Source organism: Oncorhynchus nerka, linkage group LG27, assembly GCF_034236695.1.
Source record: "Oncorhynchus nerka isolate Pitt River linkage group LG27, Oner_Uvic_2.0, whole genome shotgun sequence".
NCBI classification, from domain to species: domain Eukaryota; kingdom Metazoa; phylum Chordata; class Actinopteri; order Salmoniformes; family Salmonidae; genus Oncorhynchus; species Oncorhynchus nerka.
This window is the reverse complement of record NC_088422.1, coordinates 49,087,164-49,111,547: the sequence shown is the minus strand read 5'-3', so window position 1 is coordinate 49,111,547 and position 24,384 is coordinate 49,087,164. Positions and strand designations below refer to the sequence as shown.

Sequence of the window (24,384 nt, the reverse complement as noted above, 5' to 3'; positions counted from 1 at the left end):
TCCAGCAGCTATTTGCCATTTTCCCCTCACAGTTATAAATACATGTAATTAGTTCTGTTTCTGGTTGCATCCCAAATGGCACTCTATTCCCTATTTAGTGCACTACTTTTGACCAGAGCCCTTTTGACTAGCGCCCTAAAGTAGTGCACTATAAAGGGAATAGGGTGCCAGAGTTTATGACCCCTTCTCCCTGGCCCTGACTCTGAGGCGCACCCATCACCTCACCCTCACATTCCCCTCTCATAGGATAACCATTAGTGCTTAATAAGTGCTAAAACAGACAGTGAGGGTATATAAAGAACCCTAGAGACTTCTCGGGCTTCACTGCACAGTGCTTCTTCTCTTCTGAAACCCCTCCTCTCCTTTGTTATAAGAATTCATCCTCCTGCGACTCTTCCTCATTAAAGACGAGTTCTGCATTTCTTATTTGCTCCTCTAATATTTTTTCTGAATCATGACCGAGCAGACCAAAGCGTACACGGAGGCCCCATCGGCACCATCACGTCCCCACAACTCCCGGGACTTATTCTGGTCTGCCCTCCGGAGCTGGTGGCAGTCCCCGAGCCCCAGTTGCCTCCTCCCCAACCAGGACTTTGGCCTGCCACCATTCCTAGAGGCTGGAGACCTCCGTGAATTTAGCTGGATAGATAACACCCATAGACGCCTGGCGGCCAGCTCCTGGCCTGGGTACATGCCCTCTCTCCCCCTCTTGGTGCCCTCCTTCCTGGTCCCGGCCTCCTCCATGCACCAGCCAGGCCCCAGGCTGAGCAGGGCAGAGTCTGCAGGGTTGCAAGGGCTGTCAGAGGTCCGGGAAGAGGGGTACAAGTGGAGGATCACCCTGGACGTCAGTCACTTCTCCCCTGTAGAGATCACTCTCAGGACCCGGGAAGGCTTCCTGGAAATCGGAGGTAGGCCTACACCTGTATACAATGTATACTGAAATGTATACTGAAATGCTACTCTTTTGTTATAGAATAGATGCATACAGTGTAATGAAACTGACATTATATGCTTATTTTATAGCACAAAGTATATTATAAAGTAAATGGCTGCTGTGTTGAACAAAACGCTGCTGTTATGTTATACAACAATAGTGTGTACTGAGACTGATTTGCTTCAGTGTTGTAAAGATGTATGGAGAAGCTTCACTCTATACAATCAAACCATAAACAGTCTGGTGTTTAGACAGGATGCCCACAGGACAGAGTTTGAGTGAGTTAGTGGAACACAACAGCTCAGGGAAATTAAGAGAGTAGGACTATGGTGGCATACAGCAATCAATTTCTCCAAAATGGCACCCTACTCCCTATATAGTGCACTACCCAATGGACCTTGGTCAAAAGTAGTGGAATACAAAGGGAACCGAGTGTCATTTGGGACACCTCCTCAGTGTTGATGTCTAGATCCTCTGTGGGTATTCATATTGCTAATATAATTTATATTTCTTCCTTAGGGAAACACGAGGAGAGACCAGACAAGCATGGCTTTATTGCTAGACGCTTTACCAGGAGATACACGTAAGTTTACACAAGAAAGCATATTGATATTCAGAATTTGAGAAATGTATTTAAGCTTCACCAGTTTGTATTATACATTATAATGTAGCAAGAAGAGACACATCGTTTTTAGAATACAAATTTTACACTACTGTTTACACCAACATAAAGCAAAACTAATGTTTATGACATTATAAATTAATCTTATGAGTACTGTACTTATAGACATGATGAATTATAAACATTATGTATTGTAATATTGCATTCATTGTATGTGTATGATAACATGATTGTGTGCTGTCCCAGGATCCCAAAAGGTATTGATCCTAAGATCATCCACTCCTCTCTGTCTGGTGATGGCATCCTGTCTGTGGAAGCTTCACTTCCTGATCCCACCATCCCTGCTGACGTCATCATTCCCATTCAGGTCAGGTGAACAACTAACTAGAGGCGAAACATGAAATTCAACTGTATATAGTACTAATTGTCTGTGGTGGACAATTCCTTGCCTTCGACACTTAAAATAAAGTACGGTATGGAATAGGAAGTCGGAAGCACTGGAGGTATATCCTAGTTTGGAGTAATAACAAAACTGTATCTCTGTGTCTGTCCATGTCCTTTTTATTGTTATCTGTCACATACATTAGAACACAAATAGATACATGACCCTTAATCATAACCTGTATGTTTATTTTATGTTCTTTACTGCTATAGTGGGGCAAAAAAGTATTTAGTCAGCCACCAATTGTGCAAGTTCTCCCACTTAAAAAGATGAGAGAGGTGTGTCATTTTCATCATAGGTACACTTCAACTATGACAGACAAAATGAGAAAGAAAATCCAGAAAATCACACTGTAGGAATTTTAATGAATTTATTTGCAAATTATGGTGGAAAATAAGTATTTGGTCACCTACAAACAAGCAAGATTTCTGGCTCTCACAGACCTGTAACTTCTTCTTTAAGAGGCTCCTCTGTCCTCCACTCGTTACCTGTATTAATGGCACCTGTTTGAACTTGTTATCAGTATAAAAGACACCTGTCCACAACCTCAAACAGTCACACTCCAAACTCCACTATGGCCAAGACCAAAGAGCTGTCAAAGGACACCAGAAACAAAATTGTAGACCTGCACCAGGCTGGGAAGACTGAATCTGCAATAGGTAAGCAGCTTGGTTTGAAGAAATCAACTGTGGGAGCAATTATTAGGAAATGGAAGACATACGAGACCACTGATAATCTCCCTCGATCTGGGGCTCCACGCAAGATCTCACCCGTGGGGTCAAAATGATCACAAGAACAGTGAGCAAAAACCCCAGAACCACACGGGGGGACCTAGTGAATGACCTGCAGAGAGCTGGGACCAAAGTAACAAAGCCTACCATCAGTAACACACTACGCCGCCAGGGACTCAAATCCTGCAGTGCCAGACGTGTCCCCTTGCTTAAGCCATGTCCAGGCCCGTCTGAAGTTTGCTAGAGAGCATTTGGATGATCCAGAAGAAGATTGGGAGAATGTCATATGGTCAGATGAAACCAAAATATAACTTTTTGTAAAAACTCAACTCGTCGTGTTTGGAGGACAAATAATGCTGAGTTGCATCCAAAGAACACCATACCTACTGTGAAGCATGGGGGTGGAAACATCATGCTTTGGGGCTGTTTTTCTGCAAAGGGACCAGGATGACTGATCCGTGTAAAGGAAAGAATGAATGGGGCCATGTATCGTGAGATTTTGAGTGAAAACCTCCTTCCATCAGCAAGGGCATTGAAGATGAAATGTGGCTGGGTCTTTCAGCCTGACAATGATCCTAAACACACCGCCTGGGCAACGAAGGAGTGGCTTCGTAAGGAGCATTTCAAGGTCCTGGAGTGGCCTAGCCAGTCTCCAGATCTCAACCCCATAGAAAATCTTTGGAGGGAGTTGAAAGTCCGTGTTGCAGAGCAACAGCCCCAAAACATCACTGCTCTAGAGGAGATCTGCATGGAGGAATGGGCCAAAATACCAGCAACAGTGTGTGAAAACCTTGTGAAGACTTACAGAAAACGCTTGACCTCTGTCATTGCCAACAAAGGGTATATAACAAAGTATTGAGATAAACTTTTGTTATTGACCAAATCCTTTTCCACCATAATTTGCAAATAAATTCATTAAAAATCCTACAACGTTATTTCCTGGAATTTTTTTCTCATTTTGTCTGTCATAGTTGAAGTGTACCTATGAAGAAATTTACAGGCCTCTCTCATCTTTTTAAGTGGGAGAACTTGCACAATTGGTGCTGACTAAATACTTTTTTGCCCCACTGTATATGTCTCTTTAGGTGGAGAAGGAGGCCATAAGTGAAGAGGGAGAGAAGGGTGGTGCCAAGCCAGAGAGGACTACCGAGCCAGACACAGAGACCCGGGACCCCCAGCCTTCTCCATCTGCTCCTGCTGTGGCTCCTGTGTCCCTGGAGGCCGCTGACTTCACCCCCACAGAACCTGGCATACTATCACCAACTGAGGCACTCGAGCGCTGGGATGAGTTCGCACGGGAAGTCCCTGGAGAAGAGGCTCACCCAGAGGCTCAACCAGACAGCGACGCGGCAGGACCCGAGAGGCATGAGGAGGTGAGAGGAGATGCAGATGAGAGGACCCCTACTGAGCCAGCTGGGGAGATGGCGAGACATCCCTCTGGGTCCGCAGATGATGAAGCCAGTGAAGAGGAAGGTCTTCCGACTTCCACAGAGCCCTTTGAGCACCTCAAGACTCCTGACAGCCCAGACACCCCAGACACAGTCACGTCTGACCAGGGGGAATACACAGACCAGGCCCATGACCATGGCGGAGAGCTCCAGCACCCGGAGGGCACAGGGGAGACAGCAGTAGAGCTCCCACAGCCTGAGGATCCTGAGCCAGGCATGAGTCCACCAGAAGAGGTGGCCCACCACTCCCAGGAGCTGGAAACCCAAGAGCACCCTGATATGGAGCAACAGGAGTACACCAAGTAAAAAGAAAAAGAGCCATGGCCATCATTTCATCATCCCATCAGGGATTCCCTATGAATCAAATCATCCTTCCCATCGCGCCTACATTCTGCAGTCTTCCTCCTCATGAGTAGACTGGTTCCAGATCTGTTGTTCTGCCCACTGCCGACAATGACCATAAGGAGTTTGCAAGACAGCACAAACAGATCTGGGACCAGGCTACTTCATCATCAGCCAGCAGCAAAAGCTTGCATAACTAAATATACCCTGACTCTGTATGTATGTGAAGACCCACATACATACTCACACTTTGGCGCTCCAATAAACCAATAGCAAAAGGCTAAAGCTATGTCCAATTGTAGTGTCCCATTAATTTACATTATGTTTAAGTCATATAGCATACAATCTTTTCCAGAGCGATTTACAATCAATATTCCATATGCTTTGGTATTCCTTGTTCCTCATATTGACATGCTGACCTCCAAATAACCTTTTCTAGATGGTTGATTATCACAGCCACACAGTAATTGTTTACCTACCTACCATGAGTACATAGGAACATGGATTCTTTATGGATAAGAGCGTCTGCTAAATGACTTAAATGTCTTTATCATGGACTTTCATGGTTTACACGTTTCTTGATACATATTATCTTACAGTAACCTATGTTTGTACAGCCGGGCCGCATTGAAGTCACTGCATGGTCAATCCGATGTCTGCATTGGCCTTGCAGCATTTCTGGTGATATGGCCTCTGTAGAAGTCAGGACAGTCATACTTCTTGCGCTTTGCGGACCGGCGCAGAGCTGTTAAGTAATGCTGCTGTGAAAGAAGTTGTCAAGGAAGTGAGTTTGTGTTTACACAGGACCTCTCCTGTATCAATCAATCCTTTGTCTACGTCCCAAATGGCACCCAACTTCCTTTAAAGTGCACTACTTTTTACCAGAGCCCTATGGACCATAAGTAGTGCACTATAAAAACGGATTAGAGTACCATTTGAGATGCACACTTACACTAAGCTGTTACCCAATTACTGTTGTTGGGCACTGTTGGGCAGACATCTTGGATTCTGGCCCATACTGTACGTGGCAGACAGAACAAAACACACAGATGTGAACACACACTGGGATTGATGGGAGGTTTTATTGCATAAACAAATACAAAGACATGAGGGAAAGGAGGAGAGAAGGAGATGAGGGAGGGCAGAGGAAGGAGAGGGTGGAGGGAGTGGAGATGTCTAGCAAAAATGCATTCCCTTTGCACCAAGAACGAGCACAGCGTCATCATTACATGCACAAATAGAAAAATGCAGCGAACATCCATTTGTAAGACCTCTAGGTAGGGTAATCATGGCTCTCAAATAGATGTGTCTATGGGTTGGCACGTACTGTTAAGTGCAATGTATTTACAGACAGTAGGCCTGCATTAGGGTAGAATACGGTTTCAACACACACGTATAGTAGGTTACACACTATAATGATGGGAATATTCCTTTCATTAAGTCTTCCCACTCAGAAATGAAGCCATATGGGATGACTTTATTTGATGATCCATTTGAATGTGCTTCTTTCAATTACACATTTAACATAATATGGTGTATATGAAGCATTCTGTCAAGTGACGTTTTCATCACAAATGGGATACGGATAGAAAACCAAGACATCACAGGATAATCCAGGCAGAATGGGCCCCAGCTTGCTCCTAGGCTGCTCAGTTTAGGATCTGGAGTCGGTTCAGTGTTGCATCTGGGACTGGATGCATACTGTACATAGCAACTCCACTGTGAGACATTAGGATTGATTTAGTTTGGGACTTTTAATTAAATCTGTGACAGATCCAAATAGCCTTCGCTGCCAAGAGATACACAAACACCATGTTATTATTATATATTTTAGGGGAGGGATTGAGTGATTACTTCACACTCAAAAAGAAAACCAGAATGCTTCTTTGGGACCATATTCAGTGCACTACTTAATAGTGAATAGGGTGCCATTTCGGACTGACCCAACAACATAGCGCGGAAGGTCTCGATGGCTTTGAACCTGTGTTAGCCCTTTCTCTACTCTGCTGGATGCTCTATTATGTCCCGAGGGGGGCCCGGGGTGAGCCTGTGTCTCCCCAGGCCTTCGCCCTAGACCATGGTGGCCTCCTGGCTCTGGCTGGCCTCTTCCATCTCTCCCTGAGGACCTTCGTTACTAAAGAGGTAGTAGGGAGGGCTCTGCCGTGCCTCGATGATCAACACACCCTCTGGCGACAAGGAGGCGAAGACCGTCAGAGGGTCCACGTCGATTGGAATCCTGAGAGGGAGAGAAAGAACATTTGAGAGACTTGTACATACAACTTTAAGCTTGAGGGTCTTGAAAAAGTTGGTAACTACAAAGACAGAGAGAAGAGGTGTGGAAAGGAAGGCAAAACATTGTGTACACAACTGTGCTTGGAGGTTTTAAAAACTTTGCAACCTTTTCTGAATTACCTCAGCAGTACTGCAACTACTGTTTGGTGCTAGCAAATGGATTTGATTGACATCTTGTCGATACCTATAACAGCCTCCAGTTATAAACAGAGGATTTAACACCTTGGCTCCAGATTAAATTAATGTTGAAAGCAATTTTTTTTTCTTTGACCAACGCTCATTTTTCAGGTTTTCATTAAAATGTTCTGGCTGCCGTCATCATCGCAGCGCCGTGAGGGAGAAAAAAAGAAGAAGGAGAAAAAAGAGACATACTCGCTCCAGGTGCAGGATTGAGAAATGAGGGCTGATTCCAATTATTAAAAATGGCTGTCTGATGCAAAGTTTATTATCACCTGAAATTCCCATTTGCATACTTTTCTAATCAGCTCATCTCAACAGCCAGACAGACAAGTAACAACCAATTTCCCTCTCCCTATCCCCCTTGGTTTTTGAACTAGTTTAGGACTAAATTAGCATAAATGGCTTCCTCATATATGTGTTTTGAGAGAGAGGGAAAGAGGGAGAGAGAAAGAGACAGGGACAGAGTGACAGACAGAGAAAAATAGTTTAGAGAGAGAGTGAGATATCATTACCGCCTGTCAAAATGTTTATGAGGATTCTGGAGGATTTTATTTTATTTTATTACAATCCCCATTAGCCGACGCCAATGGCGACAGCTAGTTTTATTGGGCTCCGACAAATAATGGAAAATACATTACACACAAAATACTTTAAAAATGTACATACATTTAAAAACATTAACATGTAGTGTGCATGTGTGTTTGCATCTATCAGTTACACATGTCAGTACATACATGAGATGGAAGGCAGTTCCATGCAATCATGGCTCTGTATAATACTGTACATTTCCTTGAATTTGTTCTGGAACTGGGGACTGTGAAATGACCTCTGGTGGCATGTCTGGTGGGGTAAGTGTGTGTGTCAGTGCTGTGTGTAAGTTGACTATGCAAACCATTTGGAATTTCCAACACAAATGTTTCTTATAAAAAGAAGAAGTGATGCAGTCAGTCTTTCCTCAACTCTTAGCCAAGAGAGCGTGGAATGCATATTATTGATTTTAGCCCTCTGATTATAATGAAGAGCAAAACGTGCCACTCAGTTCTGGGCCAGCTACAGCGTACCTAGGTTATTTGTAGCACTTGGCCATATGACAGGACAATAATCAAGATAAGATACAACTAGAACCTGCTGGAATTGCTTTGTTGAGTGTGGTGTCAAAAAAGCAGAGCATCTCTTATCATGGACAGACCTCCACCATCTTTACAAACATTGAATCCATGTATTTTGACAATGACAGTTTACAATCTAAGGTAAAAACCAAGGACTGCAGTCTCCTCAACTTGCTCAACAGCCACACCATTCATTACCAGATTCAGCTGAGGTCTAGAACTTAGGGAATGATTTGTACCAAATACAATGCTCTCAGTTTTAGAGATGTTCAGTACCAGTTTATTATCGGCTACCCATTCTAGGGTTGCAGTGATTTTACTAGCTGTGGTTGCTGACGTGTAGACGGTTGAATCATTAGCATACATGGACACACAGGCTTTGTTTAATGCCAGTGGCAGGTCATTGGTAAAAATAGAAAATAGTAGAGGGCCAAGCGAGAAGGATGGAGAGAGGAGGCCTGGTATGATTGGACCAATATGAGATAAACAGACAAGAGATTGCTTCTGAAATTGCACCCTATTCACGGCCCATAGGGCTCTGGTCAGAAGTAGTACACTTTATAGGAAATAGGGTGCCATTTTGGACAAAACACTAATATGTTTGGACCAATATGAGATAAACAAACAGAGATTTAAAGATTACCGTGGTTGCTAGATAGGACATATCCTTGGAGTATATAGCCCAGACAGAAGCATATGGCTCTGGGTAAAGTTAGAGGTCTTGTGTTCTCTGCTATCAATTCCTAATAAATGTCAGCATGGGATTAACCTTTGCTGAGTTTTATCTGGTCTAATCTGGTTTATGACACTGTAGTAGTGTAATACTTCATAAGCATGATCTAAACATACATTCTCTTTCTTATTTTAAATACATTGAGTGTACGAAACAGTAAAGATGCAGTATGCAGAAATTGCTCTGCCATTTCCTGGTTGCTAAAATTCTAATAGTGCGCCAAATGTCAGTTTATGTGAAAAAACAAGCAATTATAGCGTAGAGAATCATTGTACCATCTAAATAGCTGTGAAATATATTTTCTATAGCCAAAAATATTGCATTTTAGCTGTTTAAAGCTGGTGTACAAAACTGAATGTAAAAGAAAACTAAACTAAACTTGAGAAAGGGAAGCATAGAAATAGGTCACAGAACATATCTACCGCTTCTTAGACTTGCTTTTAAGAGAGAGAGAGAGAGAGAGAGAGAGAGAGAGAGAGAGAGAGAGAGAGAGAGAGAGAGAGAGAATGAAAGACGGACCCCAGACAGACTGGTCTCTGGACTTTGTGAAGCAGCTTGGCCATATAAGGCTCTCTGTCCATCGCTGGAGTTTTCATATGAGCTGCCAAGTGTTCCTATGCTACGTACAAAAGAAACACATGAAAAAAATCACATATGAAAAAAACATGGTTTTCAGACACGTGTGAACACACATATGTGACCCGTTAAGGAAGCTAGGCGTATGTATGTTGCACGTTACTACTCCAGAGGAGAGGCATTTAAACATATTTAAATATATATATATATTGGCCAGAAATGCGTTGGTCTGCCATGTAGTACGCTTCTGTCTATAACGTGAGCTGCTCAGATTATGTTGATTATCCTTTCAAACACGGCTTTTTTGAAAGACATAACATTAGCCATCAACAATTACAAACGTTTTGCTACTTTACTCAACAACATTGATGCCCTGAATTTAGCAGGCGCTATCGACAGATCAGTTGGAAAGAGTTGTGATGGGCTACTTTCTGCACATGCCACGGTCAGTGTAAACCGGAGTGACTTGACACAATACTGGCCAAACAAGATGTCACGTTCTGACCTTTATTTCCTTTGTTTTGTCATTATTTAGTATGGTCAGGGTGTGAGTTGGGGTGGGCAGTCTATGTTTGTATTTCTATGATTTGGGGATTTCTATGTTTCGGCCTAGTATGGTTCTCAATCAGAGGCAGGTGTCATTAGTTGTCTCTGATTGAGAATCATACTTAGGTAGCCTGGGTTTCACTGTGTGTATGTGGGTGTTTGTTTCCGTGTCTGTGTTTTTCACCACACGGTACTGTTTTGGGTTTCGTTCATTCCATGTTTATTGTTTTTGTATTCAGTTGTTCATGTGTACTATTTCTTATTAAAAGAACCATGGACACTTACCACGCCGCATATTGGTCCTCCGATCCTTTTCGCCTCTCCTCTTCGGAAGAAGAGGAGGAAATCCCTTACACAAGATGTAGCTATAGACGGAGTTAAATTGTTCCAGTCTGCCGTAAACCGTTCATCCATGTAAGAGTCTAGCTACATTTTCATATATTATAAGTTTCTAATTTAGTCAGAAAGTAATATTCATTGAAAGTTAAAGCGTACTGTTCGCTAGCTAGTGAACGATAGCTTGCTGGCTCGCTAGTTAAAGTTACGTGTATGATCTGTGTAGTAATATTATTAGAATCAGAAAACTATATGCATTGCTTGTATAAGCCTAATGTTAGCTAGCTAGCTAGCTAGCATTGGACATAGTTGGTTAGCTTTAACTACCTGCATATTTATACTACCACTATGACAATCAGTTTAATATGAGTTGAGATTATGCCAATTCATTGTTTAGCTGAACAAAAAGACTCCACTTCACCAAATGATTACAAGACCCATCAAGTCAGCCAGGTGTGTCTGGGGGTGATTACAGCCATCTATTGTATTTCATGAACATGTGTACATGTCTAGACAATAGTGACCCATCCACTTAGCTGCCTGGGGGATGATTATAGCATTTCTTTCACATGAACCATCAATTTAGACAATGTGTCTGGGTAAGCGTCATCTAATAATTATCTGGAGACTTTCTGTTTTTGATATCGCTACTATGCAAATATGCAAGTAACCATTTCGCTGTACCATTTACACCTTCTGTATTTAATTTTATTTGAGTGTGTGTTTACCAGAGACTGTAATGTGAAGAACAACATGACCTGCACCGCAGTCAGATTAGGATATAGGCCATATATATTTTTACCTGGAATCTTTCCTTATTCTAGGCTACTACTTTTACCATTTTTTGTCTTAAAAACGTTGGTTGTTTACTACACTACTCACTCTGTTTAGCACATCGCCTCACATGTGAATCTTTAAAGAGATGGGTTGGGGTTTTAGGCTAAAGAGGGTGTGAAGGATGCTGAATGGGTGTAGACCAAGAAGAACTCTCCAGTAGGTGTACCAAAAAGCTTCAAGGGCCATTTTCTCAAAAGTGGGGTGACAAGTTGATCAACTTTCAAAGCAGAATTGCTTTCCCATTGTTCCTCAACTGTAGTGTATGTAACATTTTCTATGGTTTCTACTTTTATCCAATGTAAACAACACAATTTTTTAAAATTCTACATAGGACTGAATTCATGTGAAACAAATTCATTATTTAATCATTTGTTGTTGTTAAAAAATGTACGAGTCAGACACGTGGTTTTGGGACACGTGCAAAGCTTCACGTACATTTTTCACGTTTTTCCGTTGTGAAAAAAATGTTTCCCCACATGTGACATTCTTTTTCATATGTTTATATTTCACCACTTCCAGCTCCCATCCAGAGACTGACCGGGACTGACCCTGATTACTGTAGCTTCAGAGGCAAAACAGCAGTGAGATGCAGGGTGCTATGTTGTTGAAATGAATGTGCCAAAACTTGCAACTGGAAAAAAGGCAGAGAAAGCAAAGGCCAGCGTAACATAACCGAAGATAGGGAGAATTGCAGGAAAGAGGGAGGTGGTTTATTTAATCGTGTTATCATTTTTAAAAATCCTTTTGGGCTTTTTAGATGTGGTCACCCTAAATCCCCGGTGGAAACATTTCTACTGCAACATGTTAACACCATCTTTTCACATGTGAGGAGAATAACATGATTTCATCCCCACATGTGAATCTGCATACCCGATTTTCACAATGTTTTTAACACTTGAAACTGCATATTTCACATGTGAAAACACATTATTCTCCTCACATGTGAAGGTGGTGGTAACATGTAAACTCTAAATGTAATACATGTGAAAATATGGTTTCCTGTATGAAATTTAAGCTTAACATGTGAAAACAGCTATTTCACGTGTGAAAATGTGATTTCACATGTGAAACTGCAAATTGGACGTGTGAAACGGCAAATTGGATGTGGGAACTGCAAATTTGACGTGTTTTTTTTTTAAAGGGCAGGGACTCAGACTCAGACCTAGAGTCCAGCCTCCATTTCATTATCATAACCCCTCTACAGTCTCTCTACCGTCTTTACACATAACTGACAATTGCCTGTCCGAGTCTGAGGAAGCCAGAGAGCAAGGGTAAAGAGTGGCATATCAAGGGGAAAGAGATACCACAAGACACACTTACTCATGTGTGGAATGTTGGAAATGAATGAAGACCCCATAATAAATCATCCCAGGCTTCAAGGCTCCAATTCACAGTCCCCTGTTTTTAGGGAGCCAAATGCAGCAAGTCTCTCTGACAAAGTCAAATCACTCAGCCAGCTTATTACGTGACACACCCGACTGCATAATCGTGTCTGTCCGGCTGGGGATTTTATACACCTCTGGCTACATAGCTTTTTATCTCTCCCATTGATTCTGTATGGCTGCCCGAAACTGTCCAATATGCTTTTTTTGGGGGAGAGGCAGTGAAACAGGGCTTGCGGGAAGAAAGAGACAGGAGGTAAAGTGACAATGACAATCCACCCACAGCCCTGAATAACAAACCAAATAGCTAGCACAGAGAGAGACCTTCACAGAAAAACACATAGGAATTACATTCCAGAGAGATACACAGAGAGACATTGAGTATTTGTTTTTTAGAATAGTGTCGTAGCATTTGCTGTCATTAAATATGTAGACTGTTATATTATCAAATCAATTCTCGTTGTGTAATTATTCTGTGATTAAACGAATCATGGAATGATAATTAACCAGGAAGTCGGGGCACCTATGGAAAATGTTGTTTATAGAGTTACAATTTCCCGAATATAACTTATCGATTACAGTCTTCTATAAATGTATTATTTATTATTTTATGTGACAAACCCTTGGATATCTGCACAAACCCTAGCATCATAAATCATGAATCAGTGATATACAAATTGGCTTAATTTTGTATTTACTAAATAACTAATCAATCACAAAATTACATAAACACACACACAGGACATTGGTTACTAACATGACATACAGAAAAGTCCCTAGTGGACGAAATCAATATGACAGCTTGGTAGACAAAGGAAAGGGGTGGGGACAGCTCAAGAGCGGGAAATTTAGAGTTGATAACTACACTGGAAATGCTAATACTTTGAACATGAACAGCCGCTCATTGAAAAATAAATTGCAATTTACATATTTATGAGTTTATGCCTTTGTTGTCCTTCTCTGTGATTGCTGGTCCGTCTGCTGGATAATACAATGCTCAAAAAAATAAAGGGAACACTAAAATAACACATCCTAGATCTGAATGAATGAAATATTATTATTAAATACTTTTTTCTTTACATAGTTGAATGTGCTGACAACAAAATCACACAAAAATGATCAATAGAAACCAAACTTATCAAAAATTAACTTGTCCTTAAAACAAGTCAAAATGAGACTCAGTAGGGTGTGTGGCCTCCACGTGCCTGTATGACCTCCCTACAACGCCTGGGCATGCTCCTGATGAGGTGGCGGATGGTCTCCTGAGGGATCTCCTCCCAGACCTGGACTAAAGCATCCGCCAACTCCTGGACAGTCTGTGGTGCAATGTGGAGTTGGTGGATGGAGCGAGACATGATGTCCCAGATGTGCTCAATTGGATTCAGGTCTGAGGAACGGGCGGGCCAGTCCATAGCATCAATGCCTTCCTGTTCCAGGAACTGCTGACACACTCCAGCCACATGAGGTCTAGCATTGTCTTGCATTAGGAGGAACCCAGGGCCAACCACACCAGCATATGGTCTCACAAGGGGTCTGAGGATCTCATCTCGGTACCTAATGGCAGTCAGGCTACCTCGGCTGTAAGCACAACCCCCACCTGTGGACGTCGGTCCCTCATACCACTCTCATGGAGTCGGTTTCTGACAGTTTGAGCAGACACATGCACATTTGTGGCCTGCTGGAGGTCATTTTGCAGGGCTCTGGCAGTGCTCCTCCTTGCACAAAGGCGGAGGTAGCGGTCCTGCTGCTGGGTTGTTGCCCTCCTACGGACTCCTCCACGTCTCCTGATGTACTGGCCTGTCTCCTGGTAGCGCCTCCATGCTCTGGACACTATGCTGACAGACACAGCAAACCTTCTTGCCACATCTCGCATTGATGTGCCATCCTGGATGAGCTGCACTACCTGAGCCACTTATCTGAGAAGTGGTCTGTGGTCCCCACCTGCAGAACCACTCCTTTATTGGGGGTGTCTTGCTAAATGCCTATAATTTCCACCTGTTGTCTATTCCATTTGCACAACAGCATGTGAAATGTATTGTCAATCAGTGTTGCTTCCTAAGTGGACAGTTTGATTTCACAGAAGTGTGATTGACTTGGAGTTACATTGTATTGTTTAAGTGTTCCCTTTATTTTTTTGAGCAGTGTAGTTAATCAGAGAGTCTCTGGTTGCGTTCCCCCAGAGATCAAAGTCTTTCGTAGTTGTAGCTTGTTATGATGGATACGTCACAGTGCCATTCGGTCGTTCGACCGGTTGCGTTTACCAGACTAAAGTACTTAAACAGCTGCAGCCTGAATATTAATTCTTTAGTTTGTAGGTTTCTTAGCCATTTCAACGTGGGAATGATCTCCACGTTCTCTGGTCTTGTCCTTTCAACATGAGGCGACAGCTTCCATGTTTTCTGGTCTAATGTCAATTTTGGCACTGGTGGCTTTATACAGGAGTAGAAAAGGGGCCATTCCATGACACCATGTAATGTCTGTGCTCATGGGGGCGTGGCCACTGACTGATCATAAGTTACTATGAAAAACAATTCTCATTTAGAAGACTAAGATCACATTGTTATCTTTCCAAAAGTATTCTTATGCTTAATAATTTATTTTATACAACGACAGATGCAAACCCCATAATTGAGAAGTGTAATACAAACAAAGAAGCAGTACTGTGTGTCTCCTGTCCTTCATGAGGTCACCAAATGAAACAAACTCGACATGACTGTTCATTAAGTGTCCACGGACCACCCCAACTGCTTGGAATACAGAAATACTGTTCAATTTTTTAACTTTTTGATGTCCAAGTGTCTCTCTGTGATCCACAGTCACATTCCAATCTCGATACTACAGAGCCCAGAAGCAGAGTATTTTACGACCTCCATAAAGCGGCCCCCTCCACCTCTGCGGGAGAGAGAGGGCACTGTAGAGCGGACCGACTGTAACCCGATCCTTCAGATCTTCACAGGAGAGTTATGACAATAGCCAGCCTGGTCTCAAAGACTAGACATAACATAGTAAACAAAAATCTGGAACACTCAAATGAGTATGATATGTTATGTTTGGTATGGATAAATAAGACAGAAGGTTACTTAAGGCAACAACTAAAGTTGGGTGGTTGGTCGGGGTGGATGGGTAGGTGTATAATGCGAATGTCTAGAAACCCAAATAATAAGTGTTCGAATCTCATCATGGACAACTTTAGCATTTTAGATAATTTGCTACTTTGCAACTACTTAGAATATTAGCTAAATCCTCCCCTAACCCTTTAACCTAACTCCTAGTCCTTAACCTTAACCCTAACGCCTAGCCTAGCTACTGTTAGCCACCTAGCTAACGTTAACTTTAGCCACCCAGCTAACGTTAGCCACAACAAATTGGAATTCATAACATATCATACATATTGCAAACTTGTAACATATTGTATAGGTTGCAATTCATAACATAATCATACAAATTATAATTCGTAACATATTTTATGAATTATAATTCGTAACATTTCATACGAAACTAATGATGGACACCCACAAATGAATAATACAATTCCAAACATAACATATCATACTCATTTAAGTATCCCGGATTTGCATTTACTATGCTACGTCTACCCCAGGTTGGAATAACATAAGTAGTTAACCTTGTTGATGCACTATACCTTTACCACAGAAGAGTCAGAGAAAAATCCTAAATAGTTAATGATTTGTATGCACTCCTCTCTCTAAGATCCTATGCTAATAAGACCACAATAAGTTAATTAAGAAATAAAGGCACAAGCAGCTGTGTTTTATAAAAAATTATGGGAGGGGCTGGGCTTGGCTGGGCTCCGACACACAGCAGAATTTTATATTCTGAAAGGAATAACAAGCTCTAGGGCTTGATTTAATCTGTAGAGCTGAAGATCCGCAGTATAGCGCAAAATAAATTAAATGGCAGTGTTTCCGCGTTTGCGGAGATTGCATTCATGGTAAATGCTGCATATGTTGGCTCAATCGGAAATTACCTTGAAATTACAATCGCGGATCTTCAGCGTTACAGACTGACTCAAGCCCCTTGTCTTTTTCACTAATAACAATAGATTATATTAGTTAGGAAATACAGGAATGTCTCCTCTCTCTCTCCACTGAGGGTAGCCTACTGTACTCTACAGCCAAAGGATTTCTGTATTGAGGACAGTTATTTATATACCCACTATTCTATTTCTCAGTCTGTCTCTTGCTTTGGGTTTCGCTTAGCTGGAGAACGATGTGTGTGAATGTGTTGTGTGTGTGTGTGTGTGTGTGTGTGTGTGTGTGTGTGTGTGTGTGATCTGTGGGATTACAATTACAAGACTTGGTGATATGAAGAGAGAGAGTAGTGCTGGTGCCGGTGCCGACTAGCTGCCTACTAATTAGCCAAGAGTAAATTAATAACATTGACGTGACGCCACCTCCACCGTGCCTGTAAGACAGTGGATGTATCCCAAATGGCACCATATTCCCTACTTTTGACCAGGGCACATAGGGGTATGGTCAAAAGTAGTGCAGTATGTAGGGAAAGGGTACCATTTGATAGGTAGCCAGTGCTCCCATACATGTGATTAGCACCACTGTTTGATGTTCCATAGTCCTAATTAACAGGGGCATGGCCGTATGGAAACTTCTGTCCCCTAGCTGCCTTGGGTTACTGGGCCATTTAGCTGGCATTTTGATATGAGATCATATGACAGTAGATGTTTGAAATGTCTGATGGATTACCTGTGGGGAGACAGTAACTAATCCTGACTAACTAATCCTATTTATTAGGATCCCTACAAAAGCAGCAGTTACTTTTCCTGGGGTCCACATGAAATATGACACAATACATAGTACAGAACATCATTAGTCAAGGACTGAACTACATACATTTAAAATGTCACACATAGCCTACATATCAGTTCATACACACAATGTCTAGGTCTAATACATAATACAGTGCAATTGACCATACAAGATATATAAAATGGCTGTGTCTCGTCACAGTCCCCATTGTGCAGTAAGGTGTTCCTTTATCAGTTGTGTTATTTGGTTATATTGGATCGTATCAAAATAGATGTTTGAAATATCTGATAGATTCCCTGTGGGGAGGCTAAAGGTTGTTGTTTTGCTCATCGAGGAACGAGTGACAACTTTGAAATGGGATCATATGATGTGTTTGAAATGTTTGATTACCTGTGAGATATGGACGCTACGCAAAGTAATCCTAAGGGAGTATGTGTTTATTGGCTGTTGTTGCTGTTGTTATCATTGTTGCATGTGGCTATGGGTACTTACTGTATCTTCTTTGTGAAATTCTTTGTCACTATACCTCCTTCCTCTTGCTTCTCTTCATGTTTTCCTGTGGAAAAAAGCAACATGAAATCCAATGAGCAGAGTTCAATAACCCTAACCAATAATACATTGTCAAATGGTGTAACCTCTGTTGCTTGGCCATTATCAGGTCAAGGAGGAAGATAAGACCCTGAAACTATCTCTGTTACTAGACACAAAAAACAGACCAATAGACCAAACATCACTTCATATATATACAGTTGAAGTCGTAAGTTTACATACACTTAGGTTGGAGTCATGAAAACTCGTTTTTCAAGCACTACACAAATTTTATGTCAACAAACTACAGTTTTGGCAAGTCGGTTAGGACATCTACTTTGTGTATGAGACAGGTCATTTTTCCAACAATTGTTTACAGGCAGTTTATTTCACTATCTCAATTCCAGTGGGTGAGAAGTTTACATACACTAAGTTGACTGTGCTTTTAAACAGCTTGGAAAATTCCAGAAAATTATGTCATGGTTTTAGAAGCTTCTGATAGGCTAATTGACATCATTTCAGTCAATTGGAGGTGTACCTGTGGATGTATTTCAAGGCATACCTTCAAACTCAGTGCCTCTTTGCTTGACATCATGGGAAAATCAAAAGAAATCAGTCAAGTCCAAGAAAAATTGTAGACCTCCACAAGTCTGGTTCATCCTTGGGAGCAATTTCCAAACGCCTGAAGGTACCACGTTCATCTGTACAAACAACAGTACGCAGGTCTAAACGCCATGGGACCACGTAGCCGTCATACCGCTCAGGAAGGAGACACGTTCTGTCTCCTAGAAGCCACTGCTCCAAAACCGCCATAGAAAAGCCAGACTACGGTTTGCAACTGCACATGGGGACAAAGATCGTACTTTTTGGAGAAATGTCCTCTGGTCTGATGAAACAAAAATAGAACTGTTTGGCCATAATGACCATCGTTATGTTTGGAGAAAACACCATCCCAAGAACACCATCCCAAACGTGAAGCAAGGGGGTGGTAGCATCATGTTGTGGGGGTGCTTGCTGCAGGAGGGACTGGTGCACTTCACAAAATAGATGGCATCATGAGGCAGCAAAATGATGTGGATATATTGAAGCAACATCTCAAGACATCCGTCAGGAAGTTAAAGCTTGGTGGAAAATGGGTCTTCCAAATGGACAATGACCCCAAGCAAACTTCCAAAGTTGTGCAAAATGGCTTAAGGACAACAAAGTCAAGGTACTAGAGTGGACATCACAAAGCCCTGACCTCGATCCTATAGAAGATTTGTAGGTAGAACTGAAAAAGCTTATGTGAGCAAGGAGGCCTACAAACCTGACTCAGTTACACCTGCTCTGTCAGGAGGAATGGGCCAAAATTCCCCCAACTTATTGTGAGAAGCTTGTGGAAGGCTACCCACAAACGTCTGACCCAAGTTAAACAATTTAAAGGCAATGCTACCAAATACTAATTGCGTGTATGTTAACTTCTGACCCACTGGGAATGTGATGAAATAAATAAAAGCTGAAATAAATCATTCTCTCAACTATTCTAACATTTTACATTCTTAAAATAAAGTAGTGATCCTAACTGACCTAAGACAGGGAATTTTTACTTGGATTAAATGTCAGGAATTGTGAAAAACTGAGTTTATATTTATTTGGCTAAGGTGTATGTAATCTTCTGACTTCAACTGTATATATATGCCCTGTCAAAGCTTTTAAAACATAATATCCGTATCGTTTTTATGACATAATAGACAGCTTCTATTATGGGGTCTGGGTGTTGAAATCCAAACCCTTGCAATAATTGGCAAAAAAATTTCGCAAATATTTTTCTAAAGATATTTATAGCAGTGTAATTATCTAATTCCCAGGATTGTGGACTGATGTAAACACAGAGTACATACTTAGTTATGTCCCTGGTGTAAGGGTGGGTCATATATTCACAGAAATGATGACGAAAGACACCATTCCATCTCCTCCCATCTTAACCCTGCTTCTTCTCAAAGTATGACCTCACCAACCCAAACACATATATTCCTGACAAACAGAGAGAGTGAGATAAAGAGATAGATCTGGAAAGCCCCAGAATGAAGGCTTCATCTTAATAAAGTTATGTTTATGACTTCTGTCTGTGCAGCTGCTCTACATGCTAAATGTCAGTGTAGCAGCCGCTACCCTCCACCCCTCTGCTCGTTCCTGCCCAGCTATGTGCAACGCTATACCCCTGCAGTGTGAGCTCGTCTGGAGAGAATAAAAACACAACCACAGGCTTTCTCTCAGTCTCCCAGAACCTCTCATCCTCCCTCAGTCCCTTGTGGTACAGATATCACATTCCAAACTCCCCTGGTGACACACTCAGACCTTAATTGCAAATATACAGTAGGCTACACCCATTTATTAAACATAGTTTTTTTCTGCAGCCTCAAGGACACACTGCTTTGGACAGCCTAGAAACTATGATGAGGCAAAACCTTGTTCAGCCAATGTTAGGTTAACTTTAGCTTTGTACAAACTGTGACATGAGAGAAAGCCCGGAGAGGCCACGTCAACCCCGGCTTGAACATGCTTGTGACACGCCCACACAGGCAGACTTTTAGAACGAGGTCACTGAGGCAGAGCCACGGAGATAGGCAGCTAGCTGACTAAATGACCCAACTGGCATACCAACAATGTGTTTATAAAAAGCTTGAATAGGGCCTAGTATCTTCTCTCTGTAGCCTACACGAGCCTCTACTTCCCTCAGACCTTGCCTAGGTGCTGGTTATCCCTGGCATTATTCAGTTGTTCCCTAAATATTTAGTCTACTCTCTAAAGAAGCCATGGAGAGCTTGTAATATTGTTTACGCTTATTTGTCTATACAATCAGGACCTGGTTATACATAACAAACTCAACGATTATATGGATGCCCTGGACAGGAGGTTAATATAGCCCTTAAAATTATTAGGTTCAACAATCAGGGCAGTTCTGTTCTGTAAATCAGTTAAGGGCATGGTAACACAACAAACTCAAACATTACTGGTATATGAATTGGCTAAATACTGAAGGGATGTAGTTAGCCATCAATGGGCAGAAATTGAATAATACTTCCAGAACCTAGCTGTTTCATGTTCTTGGTTCCTAGAATCAGGGCATGGTAGTTCAACAAGCTTATGATTTAATAAATACTGAAGGGTCTAGTCAGCTATCACCAGGCAGAGTAATAGTTCCAGAACATTCTCTCTCCAGTGTTAAACACTAACAGTAGTGTGTTGCTTATCTTCTTGTGGACAGATACTGTTGTCATGGGCCTTCCTCACTTAAATCTATATCTGGCGCATTGGTGAGTGATTTTGAAGGAATCTAAACAGGTGCCGAGCCTTGATGAACTGGTCTAGCAATCTGCAAGTCATGGGTCCTACTGCCCATACTGTAGAGCAGGATATCATAACATCCCTTGATATGAGCTGATATGAGCTGGCTATGTGAATAACTTATGTAAATATTTAAAATATGAATATAACTATTTTGTCAATAATGTCTATTGTGTTACTTTATCTATTGTGGTACTTTACCCAGCTAGAACACAACATTCTGATAATCATATGTTTATAAGAGTTGGTGAAAGCATGGTTTTCCTATGGTAATTTTGCATGCAACCTTCCCACAACTTTCTGGGAATGGTGCAGGCTAATTGCTTGGCTTTGGAACATTCTTAGCACATTTAAGGAACTTGACAAAAATGTTTTATTTTCTTGGTACTGTATTTCAATAGTTTAAAGAACATTTCATAAAACTTCAAACATGGTTACATTGTATTTAAATGTGGGCAATGTTCTTGGAATGTTTTCCAACTGGTTTGACATTGGGAATGTTCTCAAATAGTTCAGAGAACGTTAAGAAACAACATTCTTCTGTGTGAATTTCAGTACTTCAGCATAACTTTTCCTACAGGTTTCCTCATTGTTCCATTTAAAGTTATGTTCTCAAATTGTTCCGAGAACGTTAAGAAACAATGTTCTTCTGTGGGAATTTCAGAAATGTAAAGACATACATACATTAAGTTCTCAAAATGTGATAAAAACCAGAAGAAAATGTTGGTAGCGTTCAGAGAATGTTCTAAAAAATATTATTTAAAAACCTATACATTCCGTTCAGCATCAACAAAACTCATCAACAAAACTGTCTCCTCTATCTTGTTAAGTGTGCTCAGGTGTGTTGGCCGCACCCACTAATTAGCCACACCTGATCTTAATGAGTGCTTGTTTCCTTTGAAATGGAGTCTGTTTGAATAGACAAAAAAATAACATTGTATGCATAAAAAGCATGGCATGCTAGCTCTATCCTGGTGGCACAGTGGACTAACTCCGTGGGTGCGGTCCAAACACTTCAAAAACACACCCTATCCCCTCAGCCCTCAAATTAAGTGGACACTTCTGATGACGTATCATGACGTCTGACAAGTATACACTTGCAGGGCAAGGGGCGAGGGAGGAAGGAATGATTTTTAAATTGACCACCCTTGGCCGGAAATTCGTCACTCAAGCCACCGGTAGCTTGTAGGTGCTTTATATGCGCTACAGTCAATTATGAGTGCATGTCTACTTATTAAATATATAGTTATTAATATACACCTACTGTATGATAGCTAGCACATGAATTGGCTAACTTACGTTAGCCTGCCTAGCTGGAACTTCTGAAGTAGGAAAATGTTTTATTTCTACAATTTCCAAAAGATAACCAAATAAAAACATTTTAACATACATTAAGAGACATATGAGACGTTTTTGTGCCATCGTGTGCATTAGTAGCACAATTTCTAAATGAGTTGCATTCGTTTTTACTTACACGTGTATGTTGACTTCTCCATTGATGTATTTTTTAAGTTTTTGCCGACTTTTCTTAGCAGATGTACAATCGTCACAAATTTAATTATGGGGAGTTTCATCCCCGGAGTGAACATAATTGTACACTCGCAAAGCCGACTAAAAACAAGGGCTGAGGGCCTTACGCTGCAAACTACTCTTGCTTGGCTAATCATTTGGACCGCCCCCCAAGATGACAACGGGGATTTCCCCAAGGGCATAAGGCAAGTAAGTGTAAGTGGACGAGTGTGTGTCTTAACTGTTTGGACCGCATCCCATGGATAGAGAACAGAAGATTATAGGTACTGGTGTCACAATAAAAAATACATGTATTTGCATTCATTTCCATGTGTCCTATCTCTGCTTGGAGTTCACAACATTTTACACAAAATAAGCTAGAAGTGTTATTGAGTGTTTGTTTTTTTACAAAGTTATTAAAAAACCTCCAAATAACCTATAATTTCTGTTCTCAGAGCGTTAATAAACCCTCACAGGAAAACTTTCAAGGAACCAGAGTAAAACGTTCTCAGAACCGTAGAACAAATGTTAACTTGGTCAGGAAAGTATTGCTTCTATCCCACAACCAATGTGAAACCAAAAACACATGTTTCCACAATTGCCAATGAACTAAATGTGCTAGCTGGGTACAACCTAAAACGAAAATAACATTGTTAGTGTTTCTTATTTATCCTCCAAGCAATTCTGGTGGTATTAGTTGGGTTAGTTTCGATTTATAAAGGCGATATTAGTAACTTTTGTAAGGTTTCGAAGATTTCCTCACCTGACACTTCTACAAACCCATCTTTGGTTTTGACATTAAGTTCCTCTGGGTTAAAGCTGTGGACGTTCACACACACTTTCCAAGGCTCTCCCGGTGTTTGGGTCGGAGAGCTGCGGGGGGACTCGCTGTATCTCGTGCAATACACCGGCGTCTGCCCAGTCGATGCGCGCGTTGGCTGAAACCCAGTGCGCAGAGTGCCAGTAAACGGTGCGGAAAGCCGCGTGCTAAGCCGGCTAGGCCGAGCCCAGCCGGGCCAGTCCATTGACAAGTCTTCGGGGAAAGGGGACATCCCAAAGTCATCGTCCATAAATCGGGAGGCGATTGACGGACTCTCTCTGAACGGATCTCGGGGGACCCTCTGCCTACTTCCAAGAGTGTAGAAGTCTCCTTCTGCCATGTTTACCGGTCGTTGTCCCAAAGAAGAAAAGTAAGAAAAAATGTTTACCCTTTCCAAGTTTACTCTCCCCAAGCTGACACCTCTACGAATTTGATAAATATTGAGTAGTCTATGAGAGAGAAAAAGTTGTTAATTTGACAATTTCCCGTGTTGGGCTCATGCCAGTTACGGATTGGATCATCAAAAATAACGGTTTCAACCCAAGGACATTGATTTATAACTACCCCTCCAGTTAGTATCCTAGAAGTTTAATACCCTCTATGAGTTGAACTGACATTATACCGATTGGTCAACCGTTTTATATGGCTTCTCCCTGGCGGTGAATGTGCACAGTAGTGCCTCTGGGCGCAACCGGTCGCGACGCAACAGTTGACCACAGAAGACCCTCCCTCTCCGTCCAAGTTTAGCCATTAGCTGTTGTGTTACTAGTCCAACAAATTCTTGTCTGTTGAAATGATCGCTCCCCGGTGACTCATCTTTTTAATAGAAAATAACGCATGGCTTCAAGCGTGCCTGAGGGGGAGAGACGAAGGGAGGGAAAGGGAGGGAAAGGGGGAGACGCGGAT

At 41.7% G+C, this 24,384-nt stretch overlaps 2 protein-coding genes across 2 annotated transcripts; one reads left to right on the top strand and one right to left on the bottom strand.

The window, feature by feature from the left end:
• The first annotated feature begins 454 nt into the window (after positions 1-454).
• On the top strand, positions 455-4,725 carry LOC135565325 (heat shock protein 67B1-like). The gene is made up of 4 exons (XM_065011728.1): positions 455-908; positions 1,454-1,517; positions 1,803-1,923; positions 3,815-4,725. The coding sequence occupies exons 1-4, from the start codon at positions 455-457 to the stop codon at positions 4,481-4,483; spliced, it is 1,308 nt and encodes a 435-aa protein (XP_064867800.1). The 3' UTR covers positions 4,484-4,725.
• Positions 4,726-5,582: 857 nt separating this feature from the next.
• hspb8 (heat shock protein b8) lies at positions 5,583-24,200 on the bottom strand. The gene is made up of 3 exons (XM_029638468.2): positions 23,422-24,200; positions 17,787-17,850; positions 5,583-6,755 (listed from the first exon to the last, which is right to left on the bottom strand). Exons 1-3 carry the CDS (start codon positions 23,816-23,818, stop codon positions 6,590-6,592), a joined length of 627 nt encoding a protein of 208 aa, XP_029494328.1. The 5' UTR covers positions 23,819-24,200; the 3' UTR covers positions 5,583-6,589.
• Positions 24,201-24,384: the final 184 nt, after the last annotated feature.